The following is an 11,608-nucleotide window of genomic DNA, read 5'->3' as shown; positions in this document are numbered from 1 at the left end:
TTTAGTGGCGAACATCATCAGCCTGTCAGTCTTTTGCAATATATTTAATTGTTTGCATTACAAAGAGATGAGTTTTTTTCTTTTTTGACAATAGAAGGTGAGAAGGGTTTTTTTTACAACAAAAGAGGTGACGGACCGCGCCACCGATTGGCTCTTTTATTAAAGTAAATATGAGACTGTTCAATCCACTCTGGAGTTAATCTGTCAATCTGTTGGAACAACAAATTTAGAAACAAGCTTGTTCTCTACTGTACTTAATCGCAATCCTATTGAAAGGAACATTTAATTTATGAGACTGTTCAATCCAGTCTTGAGTTAAATCTGTCAATCTGTTGGAACAACTAATTTAGAAACAAGCATTTTCTGTTGTTCACTGTCTTTAGTAAGATTTTCTTTCCATCCATCTGATATAAGCGCTTCTCACCGTCTCTTTGTCTTGTTCTATTTCAGAGTTCAGAAACAAAAATGCAGCTCGAAAGCCACCAACAGTCAAAAAACCAGCTGAAAAGAAAAGGAAATTAGATAAAGAGGTACCGCCAGAAGACCAAAATAATGCAGCTGATGATGCGAAGGAGGACGAGGATTAATTTTCTGACCTTGTGATATACTGAATCTGAAATATGTTAGGGGCTTTCCTTTGTTAGTTGTATCACCCTTGTGCTCTGAATTGCAATGCCTCTGCATGCGAAATTGCTGTGTACCTGATATCATGTTGTAAATCATTTTTCTGTTCCAAACACATCCATTTTTCTTCGCTCATATGGTGGAATTTGTCTTTGTAGTGTTAAAATTAGCACCGATGATGAAACACTATTCTATGGTTAATGGTAGCATACTAGCATATGAATGAGCTGATTGCAAATCTAGTGGGATCGCTCATTTCACAAGTTATTCTTGTACTGAAATTACATGCTAACCTGTCAATATCTACTGAAAAGAAAAGAACTATCAATTCATCATGAAACTGTTTTAAATAAAAGAAATGGACTGGGGTAGAACAAAATCAACATAAACGGAGGTATATTTATGATCAATCCAAGCTCGGAATATAGACTATGAAATATGCCCGCAAGTTTCAGCGAGCTCAGATTTACACAGGAAAGTTGTTTCGAACAATAACTGGGGAAACATGCCCAAGGTCGGTGTGCCACTGTTGAAAGCTGCCTGGATAACTATATATAGTCGATCAAGTTCAGAGCTCAAATTCAATCACTAGCTACGAGTAAATATTGAATTACCATAGTACAATCCACAGAAATACTGCTTGGACATTCATGGTTGCAAAACAATCTGACCAGTCAAAAACACTGTAGCTCTTAAAGCATTACAGTGTGTTGATGTGTTCTACTTCAGTCTGAACCCCATTTCCTAAGAACTCTTTCTTTCGCGGACATTCCAACTCTTCCTTTGACAGGCACTGGGGCCAGAACACCACTGTCTAAAGGAGGTGATTTTGTCCTAGCAGTGGGTGCTGACGTGCCCCGGTAGACACAATGAGCTGCAAAAGAGAGAGCGCGCCGTATCTGCCGCAACACAATCAGCAATGGATTGACAAGAGCTGCTACCAAGACATTGAAGTTTGCGATCAGAAAGAACTGCAATGCAAAATTGAGCAATAGTTAGCACTACCACTTAGGGTTTGAAAAAAAAAACTAGACATGGTAATACATGATATGCACCCTTTACCGCGGCTATAATGCCAAGGATCGTAAGAACAGTTTGTTTCGCTGCATCCCAAAAACCTCCACTGCTGAACCACCTCAACCAAGCACCACCTCCTCCAGACCTTCCTCCGCCACCACCGGCAGCAGGACCAGGACCACCACGCCGGTCCCTTTGCTGCCTCTTTTCAACTCCCATGCCCCATTTCTCAAAACCTGTCTTCTTCTGTCCCAAGGCGCTCTCCAGTGCTCCCCTAGCCTCCTCCTGCCAAGAAGTATGCAATTGGTTATGTGGATATTGTGCTGCTCTGTCAACATTGGAAGATTGAATCAACACCAGTTACTTATTGAGACAGTTGCCCAAGAATGCACATCACAGATCAAACAGGAGAATTGAATACTTGCTATGTACAGCTTCAGAACAATCAGGTTGTCTCCAACTACCAACTCTGAACAAACATGGTTAAAAATGGCAGTAGCAGTAACGCCAGTAAAGTGTCATCCTAATTCAATTTCACCGTGTTACTAGATTGCATAATCAGTCAGCAATTATCTGTAAACGCAATTCGGCATTTTGGGTGTATTCCAATTTACAACAGCCGATAGCATTCAGCAGGTTAAACTCCTTGCCGTCAGCAAACACAACACCAGTTGCTAAACATTTGAGAATCTGTCCTCCAAAATTTGATACCCAAGTAAAACTGGAAACGAAAATTACACGAGGATTAGGTATCGCTGCAAATCCCCATCGCTGCGGCCACAAGCAGCACATATCCCGAGGAAGGAGCCCGAGCTCACCAGAGCGAACTAATTGGACACTACGCGCACCTGCTTTCTGCGGTCGCCGCCGCCGGAGAAGAGGCAGTAGGCGCGCCCGGCGCCAAGATTCGTCCTCCCGAGAATAGCGCATCCAGAGAGAGCACGGGACTGGCCGGCGGAGAAGAGGGCGGCGTCGCGGCGGAAGGCACCGAGCCGAGGAGGCGGAGGCCCAAGCGACATGGGCATGGCTATGGTGGCTTTCTGGCAATTCGGCTACTGAGCCAGCCCTGCTCTCTAGCAATTGTGTCCCCTCGCAAGATTAGGGCTTCTCCGTCATCAGGTTTATCTTTTAAATTCCAGGCAACTTTATTAAACGATGGTTAAATTAGAGTAATTTTTTCAAAAAAATTGTGTTCGCAAACAACTTCTGATACGACGTGACACCGGTTGTGACACGAAGGCCTTGTTTGGATCCTTACGTGTAGCACTAAATATGAACTAATCCAAAACGAAATATCATTGAAGGTTCCAAACAAGCCCGAAGTGAGTGCTTGCCATGCAGATATCATCTGTATATTCCGATGCATCGACCCAACATAGGCACTAAGCCAGTATCACAATCACTCGATCAGACAGATTGCACCGTAGATAAACAGCACAAGCGACACAGCATCCACGACGTATATATCAGGTACCGGTAGAGTATAATCTTGAGCACATTGTTCGATAATATCTGGTCGACGAAAAACAAAAACACTGCCAAAAAAGTAATACTGCTAGTTTATTCCATCATGTTCATCAGGGCACGCACACATTTGATAAAACTGCGACATATTTAAGCACAGACATAGTAAGAAAGTCCACTATGGTAATATTGATTCTAGGCAGAGGCAAGGACTTAGAACACCCGAACCGGCTTCCCCATGGTGCTCTTGATGTACAGGCACCTGACCTGCAAAACAGAAGCAACAACCAATGTCATATTCTGTTTGATTTCAGCCTAATTGCTTATTCGTCTACGTATGTCACTTGATGCGATTGAAAAGGATGAATTTGGGGATAGACAACAGGACTCACGTTTTGCCAATTCTTCTTAAGCAGGGAAACCAGGAAGTTGACGCTCATCTGGATGTTTTGCTGGATCTGCTTCTCCTCCATGGAAAGGTTACCCACTGCGACACCCATGCAAAGCACCTTCTTCAGCTGGAACTTGATTGTAGCTTTCGTCTCGTTTACCTTGGCTTCCAGAGATTCCTGGTGAGAAACCAGAGTAGGGAACTTGCCTGTGATGCCATAAAAAAATGATCAATATGCAGGATCAAAACAAGGATAGGTTAGATGTTTGTGCTAAGGACAACAAGGAGATGTTATGAGCTAACATCACACAGGGCATAGAATGTGATATACATAATACAGCTTCGGTCTACAAGATATCAATAATAGAAGAACAGCTTAACAAAATATAGATCTCAATGAAAATGAAATGTGCTTGTGTGCATGATCACACTTTTCATACATATAACACAGGTAAAAAAACATGATCTACATCCCTATCGCAGATGGACGCAATTAAAAAAATATATGCTTACAAGGTTCTGCTAGCAGATGATTGTCCACAGAAACAATAAACCCATCATTACATCAATCAATTAACCAATAGCAATAAGATATAAGGCATGCTTCTACATGAAGTGATACCATAAAAGGTTGTTCCCGGTTCTGAGTTCTGACCATGAAACAGAAGAAAATGGATCGGAACACTTGCCTGCCTTGTTGAGACCAGGACCAAGGAGACGGGGAATCTGCTTGATGATAGCCTCTGAAGCTAAGAAAGCATGATACTTCTTGGCAAGCCTCTTGACAAGCTTCTTGTTCTTGTTCATCTTCTTAAGAGCTTCAACATCCATGGAATCAAGACCAATCTTCTCAGCCTGCAATCAGGAGAATAAGAAAATGTAAATTTTAAAAGGATCATAACTTCTGTAAAGAGACAGACAACTGCGGTTGACCTATCATTTTACAGAGCCAACAATTTTTACATGCAACTAATAATATCCTCAAGACCAGTTGATTGACCAGTGATTGTCATAACTTCTGTAACAAAGTTATTGTCATATAAGCTAGATACAAATATCAAAATAAAAGAAGGTTCCAACACAGTTGAACATCCTCAAGACCAGTTGATTGACCAGTGATTGCTCAGGTCAAAATGAAATAACATTGATATCACCATCTATCTTACAGAAAAAAAAAGGAGAATTACTGGTCTCCTTACCTCCCCCACATGCTGTGCATCACCAAGCATGCAGACCCTCATCTTTGGGCGAGGGACATGGGGCAGCTTAACAGAGCCGCTGAAACGCTTGTCCTTTTGCGGGTCATAGTTCTTGAGACCGATCTGGAGTTCAACGGTCTCCGTAAACTTTCTATTCTTCTCCTTGGCCTCCGTGACAACCTGGGTGATGGCCTCCTTAAGGGCCTCAGTCTGCAACTTACTGGAAAGCCAGGTATACAGAGTTAAATTACAATACAGCATGATCCCACATCTGAAAAGTTAAGGCTATTATACCATATATAGTTGCAAGTAAACAATGGTTACTGCTCTAGCAAACGAGCTTGAATATATTTTTACACTTTTCTAGCAAGTAATGGTCTAATAGATAGAAGGAACAGTTTCCACTGTACCACACTACAAAATTGTGTCATAAATCATGTAAAATCCACGGTAACTAGATGAAGAACGTCTGGGAACAGTTTCCGCAGTCTGCAATGTTAGAACTACACATAGGCAATATGTTTATAAAAAAGAAAAGGTTCTGCCTAAACGGCCGGCTGATCTCTAGAAACTAGTAGTACTAGTAAGCTACTACTGCTTAGACGATACAATCCAGTAAACACTCGCGGCAGATCTGACGGTAATTCGAAAGACGAGTACGAGAAGCGAAGTTTAGTGGTGGTGGTACCTCATGGTCGCCGATCGATCGACTATCCGCCTGCTGCAGACAAGAGAGAAACAAGACGAGGAGGTGAGATCGGGATTGGGAACCAAAATCAATGGAAATTCGGGGATGTCGGGTACCTGGTCTAGGGTTTGGGGAGGGGTGAGGACGAAGGGAGGGCGGCGCGAGGAGTGGCTCTCGTCGGCTCTTCTGTTAGATGGAGGCTTCGGGAATCGGGGGAGCTGGGGAAGAGAGAGATGGCGGATGGATCTGCTCCGCGGGTTGCTGACAGCCGTTGGATCGTCGCGCTGCAGGCCGTCCCTTGCGATGGGCTGCAAAGGCCGTGGAAATGTACAGCGTGTGCCTTCTTGTCAGCCCAACAACACACATAACCTGCTCTTGCGTCCAAAAAAGGAAAATAGAGAAACGACTCTGAGAAACCGAGCAAAAATCTACAGGCAATTCGTGAGCGTACGCGCAATCGGTGTTTCTAAAAACGAACGTACTGGATTCTCTCGTTTTTGTTTTTGGAAGTACTCCTTCTCCCTCCAACAAAAGATGTCTCAAGTTTATCAAAATTTGGATGTACCTAAACATGACTTAGTGTACAGATGCATTTAAATTTAATCAAAGTTGAGAGATCTTTTGTTGGACACAAGTACTAGATTTTGACATTACATTTACAACTGCATTCACTGTGACTCGAGGTCGAGGCTTGGACGAAGCATAAGAAAACTGCATAACGTAAACATAATCTCCCAGTTGTGGCCAACAAAGATAATCTGTGAATGCAACATGTACATCATCCCGAACAACCAGAATCATTTTCATACCGACGAGACGAGCTAAGTAGCACAAAGATGTAACTGGCGCTCTGGGAGCTGTAAAACGCTAATCGATCATAACAGCATCTTTAAGATGTAACCGCACAGTAAGGAACCAGTTGTTAAGTCACTCAACTATCAACGCTCATGTACAACAACACATACCGGTACTCTACTTAAATTAGAATCTTAAATCTTAAAGCGACACGAAACCATGTCTGCATCTCCTCGTCAGCAGCAGCAGCTGTTTCTGAGGAAGACCCTGAGAGAAGGAGTGCAAGGGCCGCAGTTGACACAGCTTCATTCCAGTTCATCCCAAGCCGTGCACAGCTTCAGGCGATGGCATGGCACCAGCGAGAAACAATACAGGTTTGGTACTCCAATTGGGTAGCTGCAAGTAGTGCATTTTTGTTAATTATAACTGAAACGGGTGAAGATAAGTTTCAAAAGAAAGAGAGGAGACCAAGGAATAGAATGGATATAAAGCAACTGGACTAACCAAGGTCTGGATTAACTATCCACATACTGGATGCAAGCAGCCCAACGCTCCCCACGTCTTCCAAGGAGCAAGCAGCAACAAGATGAGCCCCTCTTGCATCAAATCTTGAATCTGCAAGGAACAACAGGCCCAGAACAAAGAAACCAAAGAGGGGCGAGACAATGCCTGTCTCTGCCCTTCACTTCTCAGCTTCTTTTATGCATTGGACTTGAGGTCCATGCAACAGTCTGGAGTTTTCTTCATGGATAGAGTCAGGTCCCCCTCCTGCGTCTCAATGCGCAGAGAGCAACAACACCGAGAATTGCACGAGCATGACAAGATCAAGCGCATGACTAGCTCTGCCCTGTGCTTCTCGGTTCTTTCATGCCTGCTACCATCTGCCAGCTATAAATGAAAAGGATATTTCATCCCATTTGTTTTTGATATTCGGAGTGTGCTGGCAGGGTGCAGGCATGCCCAGGCCCCTCATCGGGGCCGGGCTAGGCGCAAACTAGCATCAGGTTGTTGTTGGTGAGTCTGTACAGCAAAATCAAGGCATGTGTCAAGCCAGAATGAAACTGTGAAAATGCCCCAAATGAGAATTAGCATGAAAAGTTTCATGCTCTAAATGTGCATTTTTCAATTTGACGAATACAACCATTGTAGTGTTCATAGAATAGTTGCTCTGCGTGATATGTCCAAATATTGAAGCTAAAAGAACTATATATTACTACGTGAATAGCACTAGATTAGTAACATAAAAGAAAGTCAGATATTTATAGGTAGGAACCTTATGATATGATCGTTAGTAGGTAAAAGCAAATCATAAAGAGCACATGTGCATGTGGATTATTAACTTATACAACCCATCTATAAAAATTACTAGCAATCAACTGAGGAAGATGACAAAGACAAACCAGACACATCACATACACACCTGTGCAAACGGTCGCATGGAATCCTGTGGATGTACAAACGTGACTCCTGGGCGAGAAGGCATAGCATATTGCTGGGATGTATGCATAAAAACAGATGATCTGACTGGTGCACCCGCATGACCAGGACTGTAGGGTGGTATTACACCATCTGGAGGCCGGTAGCCAATTGCATTAGGAGATTGGGCTGGTGACCAGGGCCCAGGAATGTGCTGAGCTATTGGATGAGGTTGCTGCTCAACAGGAACAGGCGACATGTGTGCTGATCCAAGCTGGGGAAACTCTGTGTTGTAGGTGACAGTGGGAGCATACAGAGGTTGAATGGTGTACGAACCTCCATTAAATCCAAATCCAGGATCAAATCTTTGCATGTACCTGAAATGGTCACTAATGGTGAGTGAACTAGTTGTAAAGCTCACATTCAGAAGGGCATGCCTAATTGCCTATCCTATTAATCCTATTAATGCAACGAGAATATAAGGGGGAAAAACTAAAATCCTTGGCGTGTATAAGTAACTCGTTAGAGTAACATCGAGAAGCATCTAAAACAGTGGGATTAAAGCTTAATCATCATCGAAATTCATGACAAATATATTTTGATGTGATTTTCATCACTGCCTCCACTTCATGTTTTACAAATTGCCAGAAAAATTGCAATCAAATTACAGAGTTAATAAATGTAGAGTAATTGCACAACTTCTATCCATATCCACTAGCCAAAACTCATGACAGATTAGTCGGGTACGATCATAATTTATGAAAAAAAACTGCAAAGTGATTAGGAAAAAACGGCTAGTAATCACGCAAAGCCACAGCGTAGTATATGGGACTAGAGATACGAAGGCATGTTAAAATCACTCTAAAAAGCTGCCCCGACCAAAACACAGGAAACCCCAGCGCAGATAGCAAGAAACAAAAGTTGTATTGCATGGAACAAACCTGTCATAGCTTCTGTCATAATCAGGATCCTTGCGATCTGAGTCACGGTCTCGAAATATTGCCACCCTATTGCCTTGCCTGTTTCTATTGACCGGAGGCTCCTTCTCGATCCTGCTTCTATTTGATCTGCTGCTAGATGAAGTACTAGTCAAACTCCTTTCAAGGGTAGCTTCAGACACTTCGCCGAGTCTGGTGTTTGGGTTCAACTCCAATGAAGTGGACCTATGTAAGGTATTGGGTAAAATCACTTCATCAAGTGGTCTTCCATCAGCCACATTGCCGCTACCACTGCTGTTGTTAAATATCCGAGCACGTGCCTTGTTGTATTCCTCTTTCCTCTCTTCAACGCTTTTCTGGAGATTGCCTCTGGATGAATTAGCACCTGCACCTGCGCTGCCATGATAATTCTTCTGGGGCCTTTGCTTAATAGCTACTTTGGCCACAGAGCTACCCTCTTCTTGTGGCAAATTAACTGGAATATCAGCTAGGCGGATAGCAGGCAATCGGCATTCAGGCAATGTCTTACGAAGGATGATACGGGAGCTGGTTCCATCAGGCAAGCTGTTATCTGGTAGAGCAATCGATTGCAAGAAATAATGTTGTGCCAGACGGTGTGCAGCGAGGCGCAAGTACGAAGTCGGAAGACCCTGGAACTCAAACTGTGTCTGTCTAGGATCATGAATAAACTTGAGAATGTCTTGCTCCATGCGTAGCACTGCAATGAGACAATACTGCCATGAGATACAGCAATTTTCAAGCAGAGCTCATCATCAAGCTCATAATGAGGAACCACACATGCATAAATATGATGCAACACAGTTGGTACAAGGGGAAAATACAAGCCATATGAAGTAATCACCAATAAAACATTGATGATAATCCTACAAACAGATGTATAGACCAAGTGGCGAAGGCAAGTTAACCGCCACCTAACTCGTATCGAACTATCGATTTGGTAAAGTGTTTTTCTGTCCAACGTTGTATTAAATTGTACTCCTGACCCCATTCCTAAGCAGCTTGTTTACACCTAGTTCATCTTTTATGACTTTATGAGCAAGTCAGAGCGGGACCGGCTAAGCAGCAGTGGTAAATTGCAGGGCTCAGAAACGTATTTCTAGCTACAGGCCCAACAGAAGGCTACTAAACCAGACCATAGGGATCCAGCAGAAACACATGGAGCACATGTGTGCATAACTGAAGACGGCAGCGGACGCGAACTGCTCCCCTAAAATTCAACCGCGAAGCAAGCAAGCTAGCTAGCAACTCACGCCTAGAACGAGACTAGCCTCGTGACTCGTGTAGTACTTCCATATGCTACGAAACAAACAAGGGCGCCGTGGCGGGCGGAAGTGTGTCGTACCGGAGAGGCGCTCCCGGGGCTTCTCGAGGGCCTCCCGGAGGAACTGGTCCACCTGCGCGACCAAATCGTCGGCCCGCGCTGGGGGCTGCTGCGGCTGCACCGCCGCCGCGTTCGCGGCCGGGTCGTCGTCGTCGGCGAGGTCCGGCGAGGAGTTGACGCGGCGCGCGGAGAGGAGCAGGCGGCTCATGGCGCCGTCGAGGTCGGCCGTCTCCCACGAGTCCGGCGCCGCGGCGGCCGCGTCCTCGGCGGCCTCCATGGTCGGCACGGACGAACGCGATCTGGCTGGGGTGAAGGCTAGAAGAGGCAGGGAGCGGCGGGAGCTGAGTCGGCGGCCATGAGAGGGGGAGACGACGAGATCTGGAGAGCAGCTAGCTAGGGTTTGGATTGCGGTGTTGGGGGAGGAGGGAGGGAGAGGGTCGGGGGTAGATAGGAGAACAATGGTGTGGGGGGAATCTATCGGCTTCCGGGAGGAGGGAGGAGTAAAGACGAGGCGGAGAAGGAGAGTGCCCCGTGGGGACGGGAAGTTACTGTTCTATCCCTGCGCGTGGGGCTTTGACCCGGGGTGTTTCGGGCATCTAAATTAGACGCTGGGTCGCTGGGACCAACGTAGAACGTACACGGGGTCCGACCGAGCCGGGCCGAGATCGTGTTGGTGCGGCCGGGTCGGGTCGCAGTTGGTGTGTGCCGTGCAACGGTGCAAGCGGCGGCGCGTACATTGTCTTCGCATGCCTTGCGAGGGCAGATATATTTCTTCCTTTCGAACTCCGGCTTGTGCACGCGTGCATATCTGTTCCCGTGTGGAGGGAGGCGAAGGAAGGAATATAATGTGTTTTAGTTTTATTTACTTTGGCCGTGTCCTTGTAGAAATCTTGAAAGTATAATATTGTCTGCCGGTGCAAGCAACGGCAACGAATCAAATCATTCGTTCCGTTTCGCCTCAAACTACACCCTCGTATGCGTTTGCATGCGAGATCCATGCTCGAGATGAGTAGCTTCTTGTCCCTCGTCAAAATGTGTGGGTTCAGTCCGTTTTATCTGTCTCTAATCCAAAACACTATTTCAAATCCAGAGCAAACCCATGGATTCACCCTTTTGGTGATGTTTGATGAACGGCAAAGGATTTTCATTTTTCAATTTAGTTCCTTCGTGATAGCAATGTCATCGGGCTTGGGAAAGAGGGGAAACCGAGTAGCTATTATTCGTGCAAATTTAGTGTCATGGAATGACATACGCGACAAGCTAAGTGGGTTCAACTTCCATGACGAGTCAAGTATTTTTTCTTGGAAGCTACCCATGCAAAGGAAAATTGCGGTGAAAATGGACGGCAATGGTAGACACTAATTTCTTTTTCTTTTGGGAGAAACACAACACGGACACACAACCTCTCTAGTGAAAAAAAATGCATTATCTTTTACAGCCAGAAAAGATGGCTTATAGAATGTAAAGATTCCACATAAGAACAGGAGATCAAGATCACGTCGTCGCACCTTTGAAGGGGTGCCTCATCGGAGATAGCATGTCCAAGTGAAGAATGAACGGAGGTGTTCCTATGATTAGGATGAGTGGATCCAACATCTTTTCTACAACTACCAAATTGGACGCATGGTGTGGTAGTCGTCTTTGACTTTTGACCTTTCACCCCCCAAGCAATTGTTTTTAGCGTGGCTTGCAAAATCGCTCAAGGGGTTAGCCTAACCGAGCGGTAGTATGTGA

At 44.9% G+C, this 11,608-nt stretch overlaps 4 protein-coding genes across 6 annotated transcripts in view; 1 reads left to right on the top strand and 3 right to left on the bottom strand.

The window, feature by feature from the left end:
- The window catches only part of LOC104584736 (DNA polymerase epsilon subunit 3), a 2,028-nt gene extending 1,181 nt beyond the window's left edge, over window positions 1–847 (top strand). Inside the window, exon 3 of the mRNA XM_010240233.3 lies at window positions 451–847. Coding sequence (XP_010238535.1) covers window positions 451–587 — 137 coding nt within the window. The 3' untranslated portion in view covers window positions 588–847. The remainder of the gene's footprint in view (window positions 1–450) is intronic.
- Window positions 848–1,000: 153 nt separating this feature from the next.
- On the bottom strand, window positions 1,001–2,929 carry LOC100828643. 2 transcript variants are annotated; one of them, XM_003578633.4, is made up of 3 exons: window positions 2,490–2,767; window positions 1,687–1,926; window positions 1,001–1,595 (listed from the first exon to the last, which is right to left on the bottom strand). In XM_003578633.4, the coding sequence occupies exons 1-3, from the start codon at window positions 2,664–2,666 to the stop codon at window positions 1,350–1,352; spliced, it is 663 nt and encodes a 220-aa protein (XP_003578681.1). In that variant the 5' UTR covers window positions 2,667–2,767; the 3' UTR covers window positions 1,001–1,349. The 2 variants fall into 2 exon arrangements, with proteins under 2 accessions (XP_003578681.1, XP_014758278.1); XM_014902792.2 differs by having other exon boundaries at window positions 1,004–1,595; window positions 1,680–1,926; window positions 2,490–2,929.
- Window positions 2,930–3,083: 154 nt separating this feature from the next.
- Window positions 3,084–5,650, bottom strand: LOC100828339 (60S ribosomal protein L10a). 2 transcript variants are annotated; one of them, XM_003578632.4, is made up of 6 exons: window positions 5,500–5,650; window positions 5,384–5,416; window positions 4,696–4,915; window positions 4,186–4,351; window positions 3,498–3,703; window positions 3,084–3,372 (listed from the first exon to the last, which is right to left on the bottom strand). In XM_003578632.4, exons 2-6 carry the CDS (start codon window positions 5,386–5,388, stop codon window positions 3,319–3,321), a joined length of 651 nt encoding a protein of 216 aa, XP_003578680.1. In that variant the 5' UTR covers window positions 5,389–5,416; window positions 5,500–5,650; the 3' UTR covers window positions 3,084–3,318. The 2 variants fall into 2 exon arrangements, with proteins under 2 accessions (XP_003578680.1, XP_010238534.1); XM_010240232.3 differs by having other exon boundaries at window positions 5,384–5,413; window positions 5,500–5,636.
- Window positions 5,651–6,086: 436 nt separating this feature from the next.
- On the bottom strand, window positions 6,087–10,362 carry LOC100822579 (R3H domain-containing protein 2). The gene is made up of 5 exons (XM_003576817.4): window positions 9,896–10,362; window positions 8,536–9,250; window positions 7,599–7,971; window positions 6,683–7,198; window positions 6,087–6,574 (listed from the first exon to the last, which is right to left on the bottom strand). The coding sequence occupies exons 1-4, from the start codon at window positions 10,149–10,151 to the stop codon at window positions 7,148–7,150; spliced, it is 1,395 nt and encodes a 464-aa protein (XP_003576865.1). The 5' UTR covers window positions 10,152–10,362; the 3' UTR covers window positions 6,087–6,574; window positions 6,683–7,147.
- Between the last annotated feature and the right edge of the window lie 1,246 nt (window positions 10,363–11,608).

This window comes from Brachypodium distachyon, chromosome 4 (genome assembly GCF_000005505.3).
Source record: "Brachypodium distachyon strain Bd21 chromosome 4, Brachypodium_distachyon_v3.0, whole genome shotgun sequence".
Lineage (NCBI taxonomy): Eukaryota > Viridiplantae > Streptophyta > Magnoliopsida > Poales > Poaceae > Brachypodium > Brachypodium distachyon.
This window is presented reverse-complemented; position numbering and strand designations above follow the sequence as displayed.